The sequence below is a fragment of the Thermobia domestica genome, chromosome 14, assembly GCF_964235325.1.
Source record: "Thermobia domestica chromosome 14, izTheDome1.hap1.1, whole genome shotgun sequence".
Taxonomy (NCBI): Eukaryota; Metazoa; Arthropoda; class Insecta; order Zygentoma; family Lepismatidae; genus Thermobia; species Thermobia domestica.
This window is the reverse complement of record NC_137467.1, coordinates 58,274,736-58,300,557: the sequence shown is the minus strand read 5'-3', so window position 1 is coordinate 58,300,557 and position 25,822 is coordinate 58,274,736. Positions and strand designations below refer to the sequence as shown.

At 35.4% G+C, this 25,822-nt stretch overlaps 1 protein-coding gene across 2 annotated transcripts in view; it reads right to left on the bottom strand.

Moving 5' to 3' along the window:
* LOC145669684 (uncharacterized) overlaps window positions 1–25,822 on the bottom strand; it is an 824,581-nt gene that overhangs the window by 156,674 nt on the left and 642,085 nt on the right. For both annotated transcript variants that reach the window (XM_081737956.1, XM_081737957.1), the window contains one exon: window positions 10,810–10,935. In XM_081737956.1, coding sequence (XP_081594082.1) covers window positions 10,810–10,935 — 126 coding nt within the window. The remainder of the gene's footprint in view (window positions 1–10,809; window positions 10,936–25,822) is intronic.

Below are 25,822 nucleotides of genomic sequence, written 5' to 3'. Positions count from 1 at the left end.
GGACGCTACGCCACTGCAACCAATATTCACCTTCACTTGTTTTGTATTCCTTTTCTATATTTCTTTCTTTCTTCCCTGGTTCCTGCTTGCTTCATTTTTTTTTAAAATTCAAATTCACTTCATAAACTTTCTTTAGAGCGAAATATTTTAGACTAGTCTTATTCAATCTGGGGTACATGTACCCCCAGGAGAACGATTAGTTCATAGAGGGGTATTTAAAATTTAAACAATTATCTCACTGAAAGGTCAGAAATATTTGAATACATACTATAATATTTATTCCATGCTAACTACAACACAGTTCTATTAAATTTATAACATCATTCTCCTGTTGATACTAAAACTGGGTTATTTAACTCTTTCGCTGCGAAAGTCGACTTTAGTCGATCTGAGAATTTTTGTCTTTCGCTGTGGAAATCGACTTTAGTCCACAACGTCTATTTCTGTTTATACTTCGCTGAGATAGTCGATTTCGGTCGGTTATTGTGTACGCAACATGTGGTAGTGATAATGTGTTGCATTGTACTGCCAACTGATGGTGGTTTCTTGGAACTTTGAAGTTAAGCACGAATTAATACGAAAGCTTTGCGTCGTTCCGTTGTGGTGTATTTGTGGGTTTGAGGTTAGCAAAGTACAACAGGAAACATTGCCGGACAACAGTAAGACCATCAGTGATAGTAAGAAAGCTGCATTTTTGCTAGGATTTGATTCAGATGTGTCAGGAGGTGAAGATGAAGTTGACAGTCTTTCAGATTTGGAATCTGAAAGAGTTCAAAACTTTGCAGGTAGCAATGGTCAGGTTAGAAATATAATGACTGAATTTGACATGTTCAGCCATTTATACAATTTATATTTCTAATAGACATTTTTGGTGTCTTTAAACCATATTTCAAGAAAATATGAAAACTTCATTTTTTGGTTGCTTAATTGTACCCCTTTCCAGGAACCACCTGAAAATTTAATGCCGCAGCGAAAGGGTTAATTAATAAGTAACGACTTTGGTCATTTATCTTTGATATAGTTACCTATAATTTGGATTAAGGATAGGTTAAACTAGAAATACAAATCCCTGAGCATAGAACGTATATTTAAAACTAATAAATGTATAACAATTTTGCTTATTAACTGAACATATTGGGTTCATTAGATACTGTAACAAACAAGATGGAGTTGCGTATAAATATACAAGAATCCTTCTGAACTGCGATTCTTTAGTTGATTCACCTAATTCAGCGTCTGATTCTGCTGAGTATCAGCGTTCAGACTAGTTTCTAGCATCTTTTTTATATTTATACGCAACTCCATCTTGTTTGTTACAGTGTCTGATGAAGCCAATATGTTCAGTTAGTTGGCGAAACTGTCGCCAATATGACAGTGTCTGATGAAGCCAATATATTCAGTTAGTTGGCGAAACTTTCGCCAATATGACAGTGTCTGATGAAGCCAATATGTTCAGTTAGTTGGCGAAACTGTTGCCAATATGACAGTGTCTGATGAAGCCAATATGTTCAGTTAATTGGCGAAACTGTCGCCAATATGACAGTGTCTGATAAAGCCAATATGTTCAGTTAGTTGGCGAAACTGTCGCCAATATGACAGTGTCTGATGAAGCCAATATGTTCAGTTAGTTGGCGAAACTGTCGCCAATATGACAGTGTCTGATAAAGCCAATATGTTCAGTTAGTTGGCGAAACTGTCGCCAATATGACAGTGACTGATAAAGCCAATGTGTTTAGTTAGATGATGAAACTGTTACACATTTATTATTTTTAAATAAACGTTGCCTTATTCAGTGATTTGTATTTCTAGTTTAGGTTATTTAAGATAGTAAATCTAGTATGAACTAGTTAGTTAAATCTGGAGGTACTACCAACTATCAACTATGTAATCAGAGGCGAGAGCTTTACCATTGAACCACAATATTCTGCAATATTCGAAGTACACACAGTGACGCAAATACACTAGTGACGCCCTGGGCAAGAACTCGTCTTAGCGCCCCCCTGACCAAAACGCTCCCCCAAATATTTGCCCATTTTTGCGCCCTCCCAATCCCGCGCCCGGGGCACAAGCTCCGTTTGTCCCTCCTCCCAGTTACATCACTGACGACACATAACTCATAAAAAGCAGAACGAAGGGACAACACCTTCGCTAGAATGTCATGAATCTTATTACTGCTGATTGGATTGTACACAATCTTTTAGCTTCATATCCCGTTATGCTGTCACAATACACATGATATTTGTTTTCGTTCTGAAGGTCATAGAAAGAGATTTAAAAAGAGGAAAAAAAACTGCATAAAGAAAAATCAAACCAAGACTTCCATTCTCTATTATTAAAAGCTAACAAATGATAATAAATATAATTTCTTGCTCTTTTAACCTTTCGACATGGTTGAGCCTTATAAATAATCTACTAGGTCAGTCCATAAGAAATGGAACTGCGGGAAGTGTTGTTGCCATCGAAGGAAGGCAGTTGAACAAGTATACATATTTAGATGGCTTTTTCTCCTCACCTTTCCTTGTCTTCTTTTATTTTTTTCCTTAACACTGCGAGTCCTTCATCTTCTTCCCTCGCATGGCATCAGAGGACAATGAACCCTAATGAAGCAACACTCAGGAAGGGTTCTTTAGACATCACAGTTCTATAACCAAATTATATACGAGAAGTAGGTACAAAATCATATCTGTATTATTGCAGTAAAACCTGTGTCGAACGTTCAGGCCGCAGTGGCTCAGTGGTAGTGTACTCACACTTAGTGCGTCGGGTCTTCAGTTCGATCCCATCTTGCGTCAAGTGTGCTTTATGGTGAAAAACACCGTGTGCGTGAGTTTTCTCGAGATCCTCCTGTTTCCTTCCACTTGTCATTCCGCTATTACATTCATTATCATCATCACTGTCTCCCTTAGCCTTGGAGCATAATCGTGGGACGTTAAACTTTAAATAATCTGCTCGCTTGAGCTCGAAGAAGCTCAGGCTCACTATCCTCAAAAGGGCACGATGCTCACTAATTTCAATGAAGCTCGCAATAGCTGATTTACAGCGTTTTAGCTCAGACTCAGTATCGTCAAAGTGGCTCGACGTTCACTAACCTCACTTAGACTCATGACAGCTCAGACTCACAGTCGCTTTACCTTAGGCTCACTATCCTCAAAAGGACTAGGTGCTCACTAATCTCAATGTAGCGTATGATAGCTCACTCATAATCGCTTTAGCTCAGGCTCAAAGAAGCTCGCGCTCACTAATCTCAATGTAGCTCATGATAGCTCAGACTCACAGTCGCTTTAGCTCAAGCTCACTATCCCCAAAGAGGCTCGCGCTAACTAATCTCAATGTGGCTCATGTCCATCTCAGAGTTTCTGTGTTCCAAAAATCCTTTATTTTCTTTTTTTCACTTTTTGTATTTTTAACCCTCATATTGCTTTATTTAGTTAAGTGTTATTTATTTGTCTTCGAAAAAGATGATATTATTTTCACTCTATATTGTTCATCACACGAAAAGCACTTGAAAATCTGAATAAATGCGTACATACAGTATTATGTTTCTGTGGCTAGAACGGATCAATTGTATTTACATAGATTTCAATGAGAAAAATAATTTCTGTTTACCTACAGCGTTACCGAATGAATTATGTTTGTAATTCGACGGTCTATTACGCTATTAGACGTTCTACTAAACCAAAAAGGTTTATTAAACCATTATTCTTCATCTTTAGGAATACTTCTCAATAACAGAATATTATTCATAATAATATTTTTATCAGAAACTAGCTGAACCTGCGCTCTCTACACAACGCAACATTCACTTTATGAGTATGAATCCCTTTTCATTCCTCACATCTGGACACGAGTGAAAGACATTTTGCTAAAAATCGGTAAAATTTACTATAAAGGGGAGATTTTTTCAATATTTCGCACTGTTTGCAAGATCTGAGCCTACTTCCAGTTGGAGTTTATAATTCATGTATGATCAGTGTTTTCTTTCTTCTTACATGCAGTATGTAATAAGCAAATACATTACACACACAATTAATTATAATGTCAGTGATATATGGTGTTCAATGGGCAAAACGCTCGAAACAATAAATGTTCATCTGAGATTGGATATCGTTTTTCATAATCATTTGGCCATGAAACAAGCGCCTGAGAGGTATACTAACCCCTCTATACAAATATGTAGTGTTGGAATGTATAACTCGTAAGATGTGATGTTTTACCTTTTTAAAATTTCAACACTTCCAGTGTATCTCTAAAAATGTAATAAAGAAATAATGGTCGTTTTTTTAAATATTCAATTAAAACTGAACAATCTGCACAAAATTTGCAATCGATCACTCAAAACGTCATCTTTCTAGAGCTTATGGTTCCCGAGAACTCGCTGTCGAAAGGATTGGCCACAAACATATAAACTTTTCTAGCATATTAATATATAGATATATCAAAAACACATGTCAATATTACCTTTTTCGTAAGAGACAACTGGAGCACATCTTTAACTTGCATTGACACCAAATTAAACACGAAGTAAACGTAACGATTAACACGAATTTTACAGCAGCTCATTTACACAATAACTCATCACACAACAAACAAAAAGATAACTAACAAATCGATTATAAAATATAAAAAAACTGGTTGTATAATAATAACAATAACGGACAAAAGAATAACTGCAATCCTTTCACTGATGCACGATACACTGTGTTAACTGAAGTGATAAACGGAAAAACGAAGAAGATAATTAACAAAAAAGCAGATAGATTTTATATCAAAGGAAGTGAGAACAATTGGGTTAAACTCATGTGTCAAAAATATTTTCCAACATTTTCTTTATATAGAAACTACCGGAAGTTTATTAAGAAAACTTTCTATTTATGAGTTTCTAAGAGGAACATACTATTGCTGCAGAGGTTTCTTCTCAATAAATCGATTATTAACTAATGGGAGTTATTTTTATTATTAAAATGCCTAAAAAAGAATGCCTAACAAGTGAAATGATTCTTTACGTGTGTGAAATCGTATATATACGAGAAAATTAGTTTATATATTCCTTAAAACTGTCTGTGAAAGATTACTCTCCTAATTCATTGCACGTAACTTTTCACAAAATATTTATTAGCAATTAATTCTTTACTATTTTCCACGCATTACAGCGTGGCTCATTAATATATCATTTTAATTTTGCCACGAAATGCTGCAGAGTAATAATGATACTTCTTCCGTGTTTTTCATTTAAAGCTAAAATTTCGACAATTGCGTACAACAATATACAGGATGTTACAAATATTTGTCAATTTTTTGGAAACATATTCCTCGTATCAAAATAGGAAAAAGTTTAGATGGACCTGTGGTCGAAAATGCATAGTTGCGTAGTTATAGGGTGTCGAAAACATGAAAAAAAAATGGACTTTAAGAGTCTTCATTTGGCGAAATTAAAATACCGCTAAGTTTACAATAATTATGTGATATCTTCAAATAGATAAAAGACAATCGAAATGTGGAACAAGAGCGCCCTAGACAATATTATTTTACATAAGAAACCGTTATCACGACTCACTTATCTCCTGCTTCCGATTTCGAGCCATCTTGAAAATCGGCATTTATTTTCGCGTTTCTAAACAGCTGAAAACGGAAAGCCACTAGGTGACTTGTGATAACGGTACCTCACGCAAAATAATATTGTCTAGGGCGCTCTTATTCCATATTTCAATTATCTTTTTATCTATTTTAAGATATCACACAATTACTGTAAAATTAGCGGTATTTTAATTTCGCCGGGATGAAGACTCTTAAAGGTGCATTGTTCTACTACTATCGGACTGATCGTAGTCGGGTCAAGACACCATTGAAGAACTTGTATACCTATCGAAATATCCATCTTTCAGAACCTCCGGTACTTGCACAATCATTTTTAGAGAGGCTGTTTGGAAGTACTTGATCACTCTCCACTAGCTTCTAAAAAATGGTGTGCAAGTACTGGAACATTCTTAGACATGGATATTTGAATAGTTCACATAGCAGTTCCTCAGTGATGTCTTGACCTGACTACGATAGGTTCCATAGTAGTGGAGCTGTGAACTTTAAAAGTTAACTTGTTTCACGCACCCTATGGCTCCGAAACTATCCACTTTTAAGCACAGCTCCATATGAACTTCTTTTCTTATTTTGATGTGAGTCATCTGTCCCCAAAATATTGTGTCACACATTTTTGTAGCACCCTGTAGAAGAATCTTCAACGTCAAGTCATAATGAACATACTGAGAATAAAATTGAGATGTATGGATATTAGTTAAATTCATTAAATACATCGGCGTGGGAGGACCGGGTTCGGTTCCCGGCGGGAGCTCATGTGGTTCGAATCACGTCTAGCTGTAGGTCCATATCTCATATAGCCTTGCTGCTTAAAGGGACTTTAGAATAAAAAAAAAAAAACTAAAACAAATCGAAGATGAACTGAAGCGTACTAGACAATGGTGTTATCAACTAACACCAAAAGCACCGGAAAACTTGGTGTAAAATTTTTGCGTCCTCCAGTTCATTGGGGGAAGGGAATCAGACGTCATATGAATTTATACTGCACTTACATGATATACACTAAACACTATTAATACTGTATTCTAATATTACATAGGAACAGTAACTTCTTATAATAAATCATTTCTACGTTCTTAATATTATCTACTACATTTTACATACATTGACTTTCACGACCCAAACAGCCCTCATATATATAGTAGCAAAAAATATTAATATTAATTTTAATTAATTCTGAAGTTAATTTTTAGTTTTAATTATTACTTTTTATTTTACATAATTTGATAATTTAAACATTGTATTATTTTTTAAAAAATTTAATCCGTTAAAATTTTCATAATTTATAAAAGTATGTAACCCTAAAAAGTAATCAAAGATAGAATGCCTCTGTCAGTGTCACCAGTCAAATTAACGTTTAACATATTTGTCTTTTCTCCTAATCCGTGTTGCAAATAGCAATTAGGAAAAGAATTTGGTAAAAATAAAATGTCAAAGTCTAACTTCAACTATGACGGGCCGTAACTCGGGAGTCAAATGTCTGCACAGAAAAAAAATCACTAAGGTCTACCTCCATATCAAGTTTGTTCAAAAATATATCACACGCGCATTCAGTAAGATAAGATCTAACTTCATGTCAAGTTTGGTCAAAAAATATTTTACATGCATACCGACCAGCTAAGGTCTACCCACATGTCAAGTTTGATCAAAAATATTTCACATGAGCACTAAGTAAGCTAAGATCTATCCTCATGTCAAGTTTGTAAAAAAATATTTGACATGTGCACTAAGAAAGCTAAGGTCTACCTTCATGTCAAGTTTGGTCAAAAATATTTCACATGTGCACTAAGAAAGCTAAGGTCTACCTTCATGTCAAGTTTGCTAAAAAATATTTCACATGTGCATTACGTAAGCTATAAGGTTTACTTTCATGTCAAATGTGATCAAAAATATTTCACATGTGTACTAAGTAAGCAAAAGTCTACTTGTATGTGAAGTTTGGCCAAAAAATATTTTATATGCACACCAAGCAAGTTAAGGTCTACCCTGGAGCTTTCTCGTGGCTACATGGTTAAAGTACGTGCCTCTGACGTGGAAGATCCGGGTTCGATTCACGGTGGAAGCTCACGTGGTACGGATTCCATATTAAACTGTAGGTCCACGTCTCTTATAGCCTCGCTGCTGAAAGAGTCGCTAAACTAAAGAAAATCAAATCAAATAAAGGTCTACTCTTATCTCGTATTCGAGAGGGGACGAGAAATTTCGCGTGTACCGTGGGCAACATTAGTTCACCCAAGTTTTTCATTATCCATAATATAAAAACTATAATTTTAAAAAAATGTCTATACGAACATAATGTGTCTGTACTGCCTTTATCAACGTTTAAAAATATGCAAGTCATTACACACTATAACAATAAACAAGGTTTTAATGTTGTTATTAATTCTTCATGTCCCTCTCGTGATGCGGAAGGATTCTGTTTACTTCTAATGATATTAAGAAAAAATCAGGAGATAAATTTTGTACATAGATTTTTTCGAGAATTGAGACGAGACGTGGTCTACAAAATTTACAAGATGAGACGAGAAAACAATTTTTCGTCTCGTCTCGTCTCGTCAGAAACACTAATTAAGATCACCTATCTTGACGTGATTATAGATGAACAAAATATCTGCTCCGAAAAGAAAGTATAACCCCCTATGACTAGCATCATGATAATGAAAAAAAGAAAACTTAGAAAATTAGGGTCATACTAAAGGCCTTACTACTGCAGAAAACATGTGTTGGTCGAACGCTTTAGTATTGCACTAATCACGCATCAGAACGAATCTGTATAAGGCCCATTATCTTTAGGATTTACCATGAGATGAGACGAGACAGCTCTTCCAACTAAAAGAGATACCATCTCCGAGACAAGACAGGCTCAACTCTTTATCTTGTACGCTGGTCTAGTTATCATAATATTCCTACTGAAACATGGATGCTAGTAACATTTCATCTTACACGAGAAAAAAGACAAATTCTTCAAACATACCCAACAATCAAATTATCCTACAGTACGTCCATTAACGTCGAAACAATCACTCAGAACACACAATTGCCTTCAAAATATTAAGTATACACAGTTAATTGTATGTAAACTATACAATGGATATTGCTTCATTACTAAATAACAATACTTCTTATGGCAAACACGGAAAAAATAATAAAAAGTATTTTTAACGAATTGAAAGGGTGTGGTTTATTTTGTGGCTTTCGTCCTTCACAAAACAAGTAGCAACAAGACCTTTTCTGGTTCACGGCCTCTGCTAATCAAAAAACGTGACATGTTCCCAACGACAGCTAACAGCGATTAAGCTGTCAAAACAATAACAAAAAGATTTAGATCTTTATCGCTATAATACTCTCCTCAATTAAAAGCACTAAGAAAACTACATGTTGCATGCTACTGTAACTTTGGCCCGTTCCGATTCTGGGCTCTAAAAGCGAATTTAAAAGGCACCATAAGTAAACGTATCTAGTATGGGTAAGCTTTAACAACGAGCTACAAACACTTTTCATTATACAATATCTCGGGTCTATCAAGACTTTCCTTTTTCTTTTTTTCTTGTTTTAAAGGAAAATAGGATAATGTAAACGTTAGTTATGTTAATGCAGCTGTACCGATGGAAGGTTCATGAAAGTAGGGTAATGTACACGTTAGTTATGTTAATGCAGCTCTACCAATGGAAGCTTCATGAGAATAGGGTAATGTAAACGTTAGTTATGTTAATGCAGCTGTACCGATGGAAGCTTCATGAGAATAGGGTAATGTAAACGTTAGTTATATTAATGCAGCTGTACCGATGGAAGCTTCATGAGAATAGGGTAATGTAACCGCTAGTTATGTTAATGCAGCTGTACCGATGTAAGCTTCATGAGAATAGGGTAATGTAACCGCTAGTTATGTTAATGCAGCTCTACTGATGGAAGCTTCATGAGAATAGGATAATGTAAACGTTAGTTATGTTAATGCAGCTGTACCGATGTAAGCTTCATGAGAATAGGGTAATGTAAACGTTAGTTATATTAATGCAGCTGTACCAATGGAAGCTTCATGAGAATAGGGTAATGTAACCGCTAGTTATGTTAATGCAGCTGTACCGATGGAAGCTTCATGAGAATAGGGTAATGTAACCGCTAGTTATGTTAATGCAGCTCTACTGATGGAAGCTTCATGAGAATAGGATAATGTAAACGTTAGTTATGTTAATGCAGCTGTACCGATGTAAGCTTCATGAGAATAGGGTAATGTAAACGTTAGTTATATTAATGCAGCTGTACCGATGGAAGCTTCATGAGAATAGGGTAATGTAACCGCTAGTTATGTTAATGCAGCTGTACCGATGTAAGCTTCATGAGAATAGGGTAATGTAAACTTTAGTTATGTTAATGCAGCTCTACCGATGAAAGCTTCATGAGAATAGGGTAATGTAACCACAAGTTATATTAATGCAGCTGTACAGATGGAAGCTTCATGAGAAATAGTAAGGTTGCAATCTATTACATTAATAATCGACAACTCCAAAAGAAATGCCAAATTACATAAACTCTGCTAAAGACAGTAAAGAGAACCAACTGAAACGTACATTTATAAATGAATGGGATTTGGATAGTCAAAAGGAGTTAAAATCACCGTCACCCGTAAGGATGTTTAATAAATTGACTCTATTAACAAACTCGGCCAGAATAATCGCTCTCTAGCTGTCTATTGAAGAAAAAAAGAATTAAAAAATTAGCTTTCGTTCAAGAATTATCGTGTGGAGTAACGGGACTTACGTACGTACTAACATTACAATATTATACAGTCCACTAGAATGATCTACTAAATTCAATGCAAGTCGTTCTTATGCAGGTGATCTTATATAATCAGAGAAATTGTCTTCTAGAATTCGTGATATCTAATTTGACCCACCTGCCGTGTAAGCCTGTTACACGCTGTTGCCAAGTTACTGTTACAGAGATAGTATTCTGACAAAACCGTAACAAAACACCACTTCTTTAATTGGCTACTTGTCAATTGACATCGCCTACACGACAACAACTATCTGAAGTCTTTTTGACTAGCATAAGTACACGCATATTCTAGCAAAATTATATACACACCAATGACAAGCTTTCGCTGGAACCAAGTCAAGATGAATCTTACAAACTCTAATGATCTCACGGAGCGTCAGATATATATTATTAAGTCATTGTGGTCGAAGAACTACAGAAAAAATATATAGAGAAATGGCTTACCTTGAGCCCCTGTTCGAGGATATCGGCAGTGGTAGGTGAATTGCAAGGGCTGTGGGGTAGTCCTTGATCCTCATCGTCGCTTGTATCTTCTCGACGTCGGCGACGAACTGCGTCAAACAATTCAGCCTATAATAAAAAAAAGGAGACAACAAATTATTATTTTAAATGAAGCAACACTATTAACGTATTCTGCCAAATTCTCATTTACCGTATTTCCATTCTACGAAGTATAAACTTAAGGGAAAGGACAGATGAGAACCCATAATTGTTCTTTAAGAAATTTTGCATTAATCCAAGATGGCGGCCAGCCGCCAATATCCTTAGAAGTTCAACATTTCCCGTCTGTCCTTTTCCTTCCTTTTTCTTACATTTATTTCAATTTTATGTGGGCGTCTATATACATATAACAATGACGCCTCTTAAAGGGAAGTCACGTTAGTAAAAATTTAAAGCTGTCTTCCCTTAGCTTGTAGCAATAAAATTTTTATTTTTTACCTTGAGGAGCCGCCATTGTAACATAATATTCTGGTATATGATTTATTTTATTGATTTTTCTGGTTTCATCATTCACAGGTGTAGGGCTATATAGCCTATATACGTTCTGTTGATCAGACAACGGAAGAAGAGTTGTTTCACGGCTCAATTTACCCCGTTATATCAAATTAATAGCAAATTAATAATAATAATAATAATAATAATAATAATAATAATAATAATAATAATAATAGCTGAGACAGTACGAAACGATAAGTTAGCCAACTGGTTACGTTTTAATTGACCACTTAGCAGAGTATTTGCACAAGTAACTCAATTGCCAAATTGACCCTACGTGGTAATTGGCCACTTAGTCTAGTATTCGCCAACCAACTCAATTGCCAACGTTGGCCCTACGTGGTAATTGGCCGCTTAGCCAATTATTTGCCAACCAACTTAACTTTCCGCGTTGACCCCACGTGGCGATTGGCCGCTTAGCCGAGTATTTGTCAACCAACTCAATTGTCAACGTTGATTCTACGTGGCAATTGGCCGCTTAGCCGAGAATTTGCACAACCAACTCAATTGCCAACGTCCCTACTTAGTAACTGGCCGCTTAGCCGAGAATTTGCCAATAAACTCAACTGCGAACGTTGGCCCTACGTTATAATTGGCCGCTTAGCTGAGAATTTTCCAACTAACTCAACTGTCAACGTTGACTCTATGAGGTAATTGGTCATGTCGCCGAGTACTTGCCAACCAAACTTAATTGCCAACGTTGGCCCTACGTGATAATTGACCGCTTAGTCGAGTAGTTGCCAACCAAATTCAATTGCCAACGTTGGCTCACTAAAACAGTAAAATTCCGATTGGAAGCATGAGACCAAAACTGCTGGATAAATGATGGCAAATTTTTGCTTGATCAACATACGTACATTTTGTAAACTATGTAATTTCAACTATTTTTCAACTTCCTTACAGTAATTACAAGCCATGGCAATCATTAGCATACATAGATAGTATCAAATGCGCTGCTAGATAAAAGAAAAATCTAGACTACGTATTTGAAAATGGAAGATTATTATTATGTATCTCCAATTAGCAATATACTAACAATTATGCAAAATAAGCACATGCTTAGGACATCAAGGGAAAGGGCCACCACATAAACCTTCAATAGCCGAATTTACCAATGGCTCATGAACCATATGGCGTCATACTGGAAATGGTGTAACTCAACCAGGATCCGCAAAGGAGATCGATCTTTTAAAGTTGATTTCTTTTGAATCCTGGTTCAGCTACACAATAATAACAAGAGAAATCAACGAGTGCAGATCTCCGCCAATAGTCATGAAATTAAAGGGGAAAAATTTCCCACATAGCCAAAATGAAAGCAGGAGACACTTTGTAGTCTGTGAAATGCGTATACTTTTTTACGTCATGGGAAAAGAAACCCTCATATACACTGTCAAAAACATTACCTTCCTCGTTGAAGTAATAATAACGATATTAATAATAATAATAATAATAATAATAATAATAATAATAATAATAATAATAATAATAATAATAATACAGATGATTGAGGATTCAATCAAATATTGCATTTAAAAAAAAAAGAGAGAGGAAACTTTTCAAACAGAAATAAAGTGGGAGTACGTACACAAAAATAAACATTATTTCAAATCTTCCTGTACATTTTGTTTAATGTCGACAAATAACATTGTATTACAAGGTTTATTATTGTTTATAATTTGCGGTACTAAAGTCTGTTATTTAAGGATTCTGAGGGTCATAATTCGACCCCAATCTTTAAAGAATGATATTTCGCAGTATACTCAGATTTCTTATTAACATTTGTCACTATAGTTAGGTCTGGGAGATAAAAATTGCATCTAGCAAGCTGTCACTGATGTAGTGTTAACTTCGTAAATACTACGTCCTTGGATCAATCCTGCGGTCGGTCATCATAGCTATAGCCTTCACATGGATTTTCCTTAGTCTTATCAAATTACTGCTAAGAATGTATAGTTCTTTTTCCATTCCAATGTTAAATACACAGTCTTCTTAAACTCTACAAGCATTTGAACTTCTCTCGGTGATGGGTGGGTTTTGACCCAGCTGTGAAGGAAATGAATGAGTGATTTAGCTATTTATCGCCTTCTCTCAGTGGCGTAGCAGCTGTCCCCGCAACCCCCGCAGTGCGCGGGGAACCGAGGTATAGGGGGCCCCGAAGTCTTGTGATGAATAAAGATTTAAAGAAGTACAACTTCAACCTTACTTCTGTCGGCTTTACAACTAGGGAACCTTCTCTATACTTTGCGGGGGAAGGCGCAAAAGTGTGCTACGCCACTGCCTTCTCTCATCCAAACGCTACCTCGTGGCTACGCGGTTAATATATGAGTCTTTTGGAACGCGGGTTCGATTCTCGGTGCGAGATCATGAAATTCAGATCTGTAGGCTCACGTCGCAAAAAGCCTCGCTGTTGAAAAGGACACTCAACTGTAATCAACCTATCTTTTCTCACCCTAAAATAGTAAACTAATTCCATTTAACAGAAACTGTCAGGCTTGTTATATAATGATAAAATTTACAGTGTTTTATCTTTAAATAATTTAATTCAATAAATAAATAAAATTAATTTATATCGCTGTTAGAGATTTATAAAAAGGAAGATAATCTGACCAACAACGGAAATTGGGATAACAGGTAATATAAATAACGCTCATATAATAATAACCAACATTGTATATTCATACGAGAATTGAAAAAAAAATCTTAATTGCAGACGAATCGTAATTACATATGAATAACAAAAATGATTGATTATATGCACGGGATTCCAACAACAATTCATTTTCAGTTTATCTACTCTGCTATTATACGTACGTGCGATTTAAAAAAAAAAAAAAAAAAGTCATCAGGTAGCGAGAGAGAAAAACAGAAAAATAATCACTGGACCAGAAGTCTACGTCCTCTAAGTTATGCTCAAGCAGTACACATTTTCTCCGCGAGATGGCAGAACAAGACAAGGCAACTGCATTTATTAAAATAGTATGAATAACACCGTGGAAGCTTACGTACGGCCCGAATACGGCGAGTACACAGAAACATACGAACAACATACAGTTTTTCACGCTGAGAGATTACTAGTTAAGCAAAGTGATCAACATGTCTTGGATTTTATCGAGTAAAGAATCAAACAAAATGACAATAAAGCTCTTTATAACATTCAATTCAAAAATTTATGAAGAATAGTCTTAAAACTACCAGAAGTATTTCTTAAAAACAAAACATGAATGAAAATACATTATTGCGCCTTATAAATAAGACTAGCAGCGTTCACCCCGCTTCGCTGCGGTCACCCCGGAACGCAATAAACTTTGTTACTTAGATAATTTTTACTTTTTCGCTTTCAAATGATATGATAAAAACCATAGAAGATTGCAGTAAATCTTAACATTATATCGCCTGTCATTTATGTTAACCCGCCCCGCTTCGCTGCGGTCATCCCGGTGCTGGCATATTGTAAAAGTGTCTGTAAAAATAAGCAAATCAATTAAAAAAATTTTAAACAGAAGATTCAAGCTATTTTCCGCTGTATATCGCCTGTCATTTATGTTAACCCGCCGAGTGACACGGTCATGCGGGTTGCATATAAATACGTTTATTTTTACCTATGATGAACTAATAACAAAGGATTTGTACGTTATGGACACTTGAATGGTCAATTATCTCAAGACACTGGTAATTAAAAATTAAAGTGATATGATAAAAACCATCTAGGGTCCAAATCCTAATAACCCCCCAAAAATGAAAGAAATTGGTTCAGCCGTATTAGCGTGATGAGCGGACAAAATTTTGTACGTTCTCTTTTATATATATAGATACAACATTTTAGCAGGAAATACAGGTAATTGTCCAAAGATAAGATGTACACCAATCAATAGATTTGAACAAGTTCAACAAAATTATGTGGGCGAATGTAAATCCTCATGCGTTGTTTTTGAAAAAGTCGAGGTAAACATTTTTTTTTTTTTTGGTAAATCGTAAAAGTGAAACTGTACATTAACTAAACGACTTATTTTCATCAAGGTTCAAATTATAACAGTAGTAAAAATGATAACAACAGTATGGTTAATGAGAAATAGCCGGAAATTATAGGATTCAGGATTTAGAAATTAGATTTCTGGGCTTTTGGGCATCTATAGCCACGTTAGCCCGTCATGTATGAGGGATGACGTTTCTCGACGATCACATTATCCGTGGAAATGAAAGGGAAGAAAGCGGCCTGGGGTCTATATGCTGGGTACAATCCCGATATTTGCCTGGTGTGAATGACGAAAATCTCACTTAGGATGGAAGGCCTGAAAAAGCTTACACTTTTTCGAGCGAGTGTCCTCACTGGGAATCGAACCTGGGATCGCTCGCATCGAATACGAGAGTGTTAGCAACTAGCTACGCTACGCGGACCGATCCTCAAAATTATGAGTTACCTTTTAACTTTTGTTCAACTAAGCCTTGCCAAAGATGATATCTATAAATCACACTAAACTGTACAAAAAAAAAAAAAAAAAAAAACAGTAAATTCTTACCCGTAGCTCTGTAGAAAATCTACAAAAAAAGTAAACGGCGCTACGAAGTATAGTATTTATTGCCATTCTTTATTATTATTATTATTATTATTATTATTATTATTATTATTATTATTAGTAGTAGTAGTAGTAGTAGTAGTAGTAGTAGTAGTAGTAGTAGTAGAAGTAGTAGAAGTAGAAGTAGTAGTAGCAGTAGTATATAAAGCAAAAAAAACATACGTCTGTGAGTAACTGCTAATATGCAAACTTCACAACATTCGAAAGTTGCAGGTTGCATAAACATCTAGGCGGGAAAGATTGAGATATTGTTAAACCTTATTATAAACGAGAGATGCCTCAGTCACTCTAGTAGCAGTGCCAGTTATGGCTAGTCGAGTCAGCAAAAATTTTTGGATGGTCTGGGGTCAGAGACCTAGGAGAGTTTGGCCCGGGGTTTTACGTAATCCTCTCAAAATTTAGGGGTGGGCCAAGGTACCCGCACCAAAATCAAGAAAGCATTGATTCTGATGACGTCATACCACGTGATCAGGTCACGTCAAGTTCCTCAGCCAATCAGAGCCGAGTGAGCTATTACGGGACCACTACTACTATACTAATCCCCAATAGTTCACAGTTAGGCCAATAGTTGTCGCTAGTTTGCAAACAATCTGTAGACCAGCTGAAGGCTTGGGAAATTTTCTTTCTAGATTAATAGCTGTTACAAATTATTTATCTAGTTATGTATTATATATATAAGATATACACTGTTAAACAGCATATACTGTATCTATTGTTGTTTCCTAACGTTGACTCGCATACTGCTGACAGCAAATCACAGGCAAGTATGCAAGAATTTTTTTTTTTGGGGGGGGAGAATCCAAAGCGTTTGGGGGATCCAAATTGAATGTGAGGATAACTTATATTAAATTTTTGTCAAATCACCCCTAAAATTAGAATAAATTTAGGAAAAGTTAGTATTTCGTGGAAATGCCCGACTCCCGGAGTAGTGGAGGGAATTCCAGTATGTAAACACGAAAAAAAAAATGGCACGTTCAAATACAAGGGTAACATGCTGTAGATGATTTGATTTGATTTTCAATTTAGGCTTCCTTTCAGTAGCAAGGCTATATGGGTCGTGGGCCTACAGTTTAACGTGGGATCCGAACGATATGAGCTCCCGCCGGGAATTGAACCCGGGTCCCGCATGCCAAAGGCATGTAAGTTAACAGCTTAGCAAGAAGGGAGGTCACGTGCTGCGGAAGTGTCTCACTCCCAGCTAAGTGAAATTATATCGAAAATGAGAGAAGAAAGAAAATGAAAAGAGAGAAGAGACAGATAAAGAGAGTAAGAAGAAGTTCCGACTGCCATTTAAGTCCTGAATATACAGGCAAAGGCAGAGAGAGGTAAGTGCATGCTTTAAAACAGACCTAAAGGAGGAGTGTTGGGTCACACTTTATGCGGAGACTCTCACAAGGGCGTCAAATTAAGAAGATAAAACTGATAAATAAACTCATTAGAAATATGCGGAAACATGCCCCAGAATTTCTGAAAATTCCTTTTTTTAAGGAAGCATTTTCTATATTTTTTCGACATATTGAAAAAGACGACGTCTGTTGTTTGAGATCGTATCATGAGGAAAATGGTTGAACAGTCTGAAATGAATATTGGAATAAAGTTAGTACGTACGTCAAGCTAGTTTTTTTTTTTTATCTAGTCACTTTGACTAAAGGGCGTACTCTTAAGAGGTCCCACACGGCGAAATTAAAATACCGCTAACTTTATAGTAATTATGTGATGTCTTCAAATAGATAAAAGATAATCGAAAAGTGGAACAATACCTCCGTAGACAATATTATTTTACGTGAGATACCGTTATCTCGACTCACTTATCTACTTCCGATTTCCAGACATTTAGAAAATCGGCATTGATTTTCGCGTTTCTAAATGGCGAAAAACGGAAAACTACTAGGTGACTCGTGATAACGGTACCTCATGCAAAATAATATTGTCTAGGGCACGCTTGTTCCACATTTCGATTATCTTTTATCTATTTGAGGATATCACATAATTACTGTAACATTAGCGGTATTTTAATTTCGCAGTGATTAGGGCTCTTAAGATAATAAGAGTTTGAAAACTTATTCCAAAAATACGGTATATGATGGGTTTTTATCATTACACTTTCTTTGAAATATTTATCCGGGAAGGGGATCAAATATTTTGCGTAACCCTATTCTTGCCGTGCGAATAATGGACATTTCAGTAAATAACAATAATTATTCAAATATTTGATGCTGTTATTCAAATATTCGAATGATAAAAAAATTCGAATTCTAATAGCACTAGTATGGACCTTTGATTGCTTAGGATAAACCCAATCGCCGTAAAGATTGAAACATTCAAACACACAAATGTATTCAATAATTTTCATCACAGATAGCTGTAAAAGAAATAGTAATAAATAAAAAATAAATTCATAAGTAATTTGGATTCGAATTATATACGTAAGAATGGTTTTAAATGTTGTTCAGCATTAAGAAAAATGTAAGCCACGATAGCAGTATACAATTAACAAAACTCCACAAAGTGACATTCAAATTGTCACACAAGCAATTCGTGCCGCATTTTATGTAGCAGTCAATATAATGGTCAACATATGTTCTATTCAATGAGTAAATGTCGTTCTGGACGCATTCATTTTCATTTGTTCTATTCCTCTTTCGTATACAGCTCCACTAACAATTTGTTCAGTATATGTATCTTATGTATAGAAATGGAAATACACATTCTTCGCACTAGGAGAATAGGTTTACGGGAAGTATTAGAACCCCTTCACCCACTTAGGATAAGTATAGGGGATGAATTTGCACTTAAACGCCATCGGAAATGTCATTATTTACATCAGTGACCTCGAAAACAATGGATTGTGAATTAATATCGTACTTTTTCAGGTATTTTACACGTCACCTCCTTCCACCTCAGCGACCAAAAACACTATGGATTGGACTTTAATATCTGTAGTTTTTGATTATTTTTACACATCCTCCTTCTCCTCCTACCGCTCACACCCAATGTCGACTGGACCTAAACGGTAAACTATATATAGTTGGATGCTAATATTGGCCGTTTTCGATTATTTTTAAGTCACCCCATCGCCCCTTCACCTCCTTGCCGAAAATATGCTAAAAACCTGAATTAGGTGCAGCGATCTAGGAAAGGTTAGCTGCCAAATGTCGTTACGTTCATTTTTTTTATTTATATAAATGTAGACGAAACAGAAATTGTTGTTTTACGTATTTGCGTTTCCGTATATATATTTCCTGCAACTTCTGTGATTCAGTTTCCAAGTGAGAAGAAGGAAACACCACCAATTGAAACAGAAATGAAACACCAAGTCCTAATTAAAATAATAATAAAGTTATTGGCAAACATAGACAAAATGGAAAGATATGTGTTTTCTAGTACTGGTCGTTTAGTATCATATACACAAATGGTGATACACCTCATCAGCTCGAAAAGTTTAAGAATAGCCGGGAGCAAGAACTCAATTTAGACCCCTTCCTCTCCAAAAAAAGTTACTTTGTTCTGGATGCAGTTAATAAACACCTGAAGTATATGCAACCCATTACACATAGAAGTTTGTTTGGTTGTGTATCTTGTGGAAATGATGTAAAAACGGTGTAGCTATGATTTCAATCCTCAATTTACTTTTACAGGTTTAATAAGACAGAAATTATATTCACTGCAGTTTGTTGATATTGCTTGCTTTAGGAAGGTTAAAAGTGTAACAAAATTATCAAATACAATTTATCAATGTTAAAATGAATCTGCTACCTTGTTGATTTTGTAATTCTGTTAACAATAATACGTAATAATGTGACAGTGATTTATAATTAACATTATGATACTTTTCTGTTTGTTGTTACCGGCAACAATAGTCAGATTTAGCTAGTGAGGTTTGTTTAGGTGAAGTATTTTAGTGACAGCAGCAACTAAGCTATGTACTAACGGAAGGTAAATTGGGCATTTGTCCTGGAAGGGAGAAGCGACAAGTTGCTGACATTGCAATTTCGAAATGACTTCGGTAATTGTAGCTACCTGATGACAAAGATACATCTATTAAAGGAGTTATTGTTGAAGGACTCTCTAGAATTCTACTGGTAAAAAATTGACAGTCTTGTATTTATTAATCTATGTATTCAGAACTGGATTTAGGCTTGGTGGGGCCCTAAGCTACTGAAGATAACGGGGCCCTTTATGTGTCCAGATGAACGTAGGACACTATACACAGAAATGAAGAAACCAGTGATATTTTAGGAAGCAGATTAGCAGAAGAGGCCCCATTACTTACATCATAGGGGCCTACACAAACGAAGCAGTGTTACTATATGTAGATGTTACTTTATTTTTTGTTTTTCTTATATTTTGGAAATGTACATTCAATTTTTTCCTTGAATTTTTGGGACCCCCAAGAGTATGGGGCCCTAAGCTATAGCTTGTTTAGCTTATACGTAAATCCGTCACTGTATGTATTTATACATATATTTGTAGGCATATATGGTTTTAAACCTGTCATGTATTAGGGATAATGTCCCTTGGCGAGCAAACTATCCGGGGAAGTAGGGAAAGTGGAAAGGAAGGAATTAGGAAAACCTGGAATCTGGAAGTTAAGTGCCATCCCGGTATTTGCCTGACATGAATGGGAAAAACAGGAAAAACCTCACTCAGGATGGTTACTCAGTTTCCACTGAATATGTTAGTAACAAGTTCTTATATAGATAAACGTACTTATACCTGGTGTATTGATTTAGTGGTCATGGCAATAGGTAACTGTCCTACAACCTACCTGTCTTATTAACAATAAGACGCATATATATAGAACCCCCGAACCTCCTCAGAACCTCCGAACTTTACAAAACCTCCGGCACTTGCACAATTATTTTTAGAGAGGCTGTTTAGAAGTACTTGATCACTTTCCACATACCTCTCTAAAAATTGGTGTGCAAGTAGTGAAGCATTCTTAAACATGGACAGGACCGCGGTGGCTCAGTGGTAGAGCGCTCATCTCTGGGGCATGGGGTCCTGGGTTCGATCCCACCCCACGTCAAATGAACTTCGTGATGGACAAACTGTGTGTGTAGGTTTCCTCGGGGTTCTCCCGTTTCTTCCCACTTTCTTCATTCCACCATTTCATTCATTTCTCATCTTCACCGTCTCCTTTAGCCTACCCGGTATAAGCCTGGGACGTAAAACATAAAGATTTCATTTCATTTTATTTAAACATGGATATTTTGATACTTCACATACCAGTTCCTCAGTGATGTCTTGACCCGACTACGATAGGTTCCATAATAGTAGAGGTATGAACTTTTAAAGTTCACTTATTTCACGTTTTCGGCACCTTATAACTCCGAAACTATCCACTTTTGAGCATAGATCCATATGAACCTTTATATATATATAATGTGAGGAATATGTTCCCAAAACTTTGTGACACATTTATGTACACCCTGTATATATCAGTATGGTGCGGGACTCAATAAGATCCAAGACTACCGTAACCGTTCATCTCGCATACGGAGTTTTACGTTTATGTATTTTGTTTTTGATAGAAAGCGTTGCAATTATCTACACTAATCACTTATGAATTTCCCGGATTTGCACTTTACTGGATGCACCAGTATAATAAACCTTTGAGCGATTTTCTTATGTCTTGTTAAGATCTCCTGTTTCATACTGGTTTCAAGTTTTCTGATGGTTCATTTCCTTTGTAAAACAAGCCTATCATCCTTCATTGTACGTCGGCTTGTAACATTTAATTAAAGTGGTTTTTGCGGATAGCTTTCCTACAGATGCTTCTGTAGCGTTTGGTTACACGGTTATTCGATGTCACACCTACATACCACGTTATATGTATATTCTAGTATTATTCTACCGATGACCTCTCTCCATACTTGGTTTCAGCAACTTACAGAAGGTGATGATTCATTCTCACTTTGACCTGTGGTAGTGGTGTTCTTCCTGCATTCTTTTAACCTTTGCGACTATTGTTCCGTGTTGCCAAGTCCAGCTTTTTCGTACATTATATTTTTCAATGTTTCTATCTACATTGAAAAATATAATGTTTCTATCTACGTTACAGAGGAATTACATGACAATTTTCAATAACCATTGACTCCAGAATCGGTGTTCCCTTGTAGTCGAATTATGAACGAATAAAGCCAAGTTCGATTGCAAATTGCTGAATTTTCTTAACCGATAAGTACTCGCGCCTTTTTTTTGTGACACCAGTGCCCACACGGGGGTCCAATAGACCCCCAAATTGATATTAGTTTTTTTACAATATTTTTTAAATAATTAAGACAATGTAGCATAACTCTAGACACGTTTTTAAAAGTATTTGCTGCAATTAGATTTTTTGAACTCGTTTTGAGATATTTTTAAATATTTTTTCTTCAGAACTTGGCTAGCAACATAAGAAGTTACCTGTTTGGGGGTCTGCGAACACCCCGCGCGAGTACTTAAAGGTTAAAACTATTCTTTTTTTAACTTAAAATTAATGAGAGAAAATTTATAAAAGCATAGATATGTTTATCAAAGCTTCTTATTCTAACTTTGACATTACTCATAACTCAAATAAATATAAAATCTAACCAGAGCAATTACTTATTATAATCTGTGTTACAGGATTAGGATTAGGAATTAAATTTCTGGGTTTTCAGCATCTATGGCTACGTTTGCCCGTGGCATGTATGAGAGATGACATTCATTGGCGATCATATTATCCGAGGAAAGGGAAGGAAGTAAGCGGAAAGGGATGGGATCTCTATGTTAGGTACCATCCTGACATTTATCTGGTGTCAATGAAGAAACCAAGAAAATCTCATTCAGAATAGCTGGCCTGAAAAGGCTTCTACACTTTTTCAACTGAGTGTCCCCACTGGGAATCGAAACTGGGATCACTCAATCTATGTTACACTTTTAGTATTAAACTATTACCATATTTAGATAAAATAAAGCATCATTCAATATCTCGCTGTAAGACAGTTGACACTATATAACTTGAAATTTGAATTACTTTTAGTGACGTTACTGCATAACATTTAAACTTTATTTTTCTCAACTATTTATGTATTTTCAGAAATGTATGTGCTTGAGTAATATTGCCAATTGGTGTAGCACTTACAGTCTCGCTTTTCTAAGCTATTATTTTAAGGAAAAATACTGCTGTTAGCAGATAAACATATTTCTAATAAGGAAACATTACAGATACCACTGTAGCACTGATTCTTTCTAAAATAATCAAGAAAAACTGTATCATTATAACGAACAGTTTTCGTATATACAACCTTAGTTAAAATCCAAAGATCTTTTATATATATATATATATACATATATATATATATATATATATATATATATATATATATATATATATATATATATATATATATATATATATATATATGCCATCAACACAACAGCCATAAGCCCAATTATAGTGTTGGTATATTACATAATACATTTACAATAGTTTTCTTAAACACAGAGTTCATATTGCAGATGTCAATTTCTTTGTGTTTGATACATATTTTGTTATAAGTAGAACACATTCTCCAAATTGGTGATTTCAATAATACGTTGGTCCTTGCTTTTTTGCAATAAAACAGACCAGAGTTATTAGCATGAGTTTTAAGTGCCGGGACATGAAAATTTAATGTTGATATCAGGTCCGTACAATTAAATTCGTTTTTTACTATTTTATGGAGAAAAATCATATCTGTCACATTTTGCCTTTGTTCAAGTGTAGGGATACAGAAGTTGTCTATTAATGTTAGATAATTTTCATAATATGGGTAGATTCCAGTTGTCTTGCACGTCAAGTATTTGATAAATTTAGATTGGACCTTTTCCAGTTAGTGTCTGTATTGCTGTTGTGATGGGTTCCAGATCACAGCAGCATATTCCAGTTTTGATCGGACATAGGCATAATACATTTTTGTTAGTGTAGTACTATTGTTAAATTCTTTTCCAGTTCTAATTATGAACCCTAACATCTTGAGAGATTCGTTAACTATGTTCTCTATATGGCTATTAAATGTCAGTTTCGTATCAAATATAACTTCAAGATCTCTGACTGAATTTAATCTATTTAGTAAGATCTGATTCATTGAGTAATCAAACTCTATTAGACTTTTGTTTCTGGTAAACGATAAAATGTTAACATTTATATATCCAAATGGAAGATAGAGAGGCTTAAAGTGGTAGAAGTGGTCCAACATTAATTCCAACTTTGGTTTCTCGTTGTTTCCAACTGAAGTAGAATAAAGCCTTACAGCCTAACAATTTTTTTTACTCGATCATTAAAATTTTCCAACGCAGCGATTTCCCTGAATGCAAAAACGTCCTCAATCCCTCAACTGTGATTAAATAACATCTCAAGTCAAAGGACTTGAGATGTTATTCTATTTAGTTGAAATTATTTCATATTAAAAATAAGATGGAGTGGATAATACTTGCAAAATGAGTTACAATTAACCTCTCATACTATGTATGTGAATAGCCCTTGAAACATGCTGTAAGATGCCAATGAATAATAAAAAACTGAAAATACGAAAGATGTTGACTTGGAATGTTTCTCAATTCAGATTCTCAATTGAATTAAATAACATTTTTATCTTTAACTGCAGTAAATGCACGAAAGCAGTTCAAAAGGCATTGATAGGTCATGCGACAAGGCTTCAGACAATTTTACATAGCAGGTGGACACATTTATGCAGTCTCGTTAATTTTTTTAAAAAAAGAGACAAAAATATACATAGAAAAGATACAAAATAAAACAAAAAAAAATACAGTAGACAAGCAACAAGTTAGTACATGAACTTTTAATACAAGTTACATAGCATGCAAGCAGCGACGGGATGCGTAAAACGTGTAGACAACCTTTTCAATGTCATTTAGTGGACATTAAGGATAAAGCTGAAAGTGTTTTCCAGTCGCTGCACGTACAAAACTGGACTCTTATAAACGGCAAAGACATTCAACTGCTGCTGGGAACGAAAGGAAACACAACTGTTAGAAAGTGAGCAGGAAGGCAGTTGCATTTGTTGTCTGGAAATAAGGGTAAGGTTAACTTAATCACAAAATGGGTGCTTGCAACAACTACTGTCATGATGACATTACATGTTCCTACATACATGTCTGATGGTGCATGATCACGCTTCCTTCATGCACAAAGCAAAACTGCAATAATGCTACTAAGGTTGCCAACTCTTCAGAAACAACCACAGTGATTCAGGATGCAAACTTTTTCAGGAACAAACGCGGTGACGCAGGTTTACCAACTTTTTCAGAAACAATCACAGTGACTCACGTTGCCAACTCTTCAGAAACAATCACAGTGTCTCATGTTGCCAACTCTTCAGAAACAACCACGGTGACTCAGATTAACAACTCTTTCAGAAACAATCACGGTGACTTACAACGACTCACCAAAGGTGGTCGTCAACCCTGGTTCGGCTAATAACATAAATAAATCTTTAATGGCAGTAATTGTTCACACCTTAAAATAACTTCCGTAATTATATCCGCTATTATTCTCACCTTTTATACTGAAATCACAAGTAGATGATGAGTAGTAAATAATTTATTCGTTGATTCTCTTTTAACGTATATTCACATAAACTGTTTTGGAATCAAACAAATCCACTGAGTATCTATAAACAACTACCTAGCAACCAATTATACAATAATGTATATTTCTTACATATATTAAAAACATTCTTCTTTTGTTATTTTTAAATTAACATTATATCAAGCATAGTGCTTGCGTAGAAGCACTTTCTGCCCAAAATACAAAGTATCTCGTTGTATAAAATGTCGCCCGACGACGGGACTGAATATAAAAGTTACAAGGTAGCTTGACTTTTATATTTAAGAACTACTGGTCCGTTTTTAATGATATT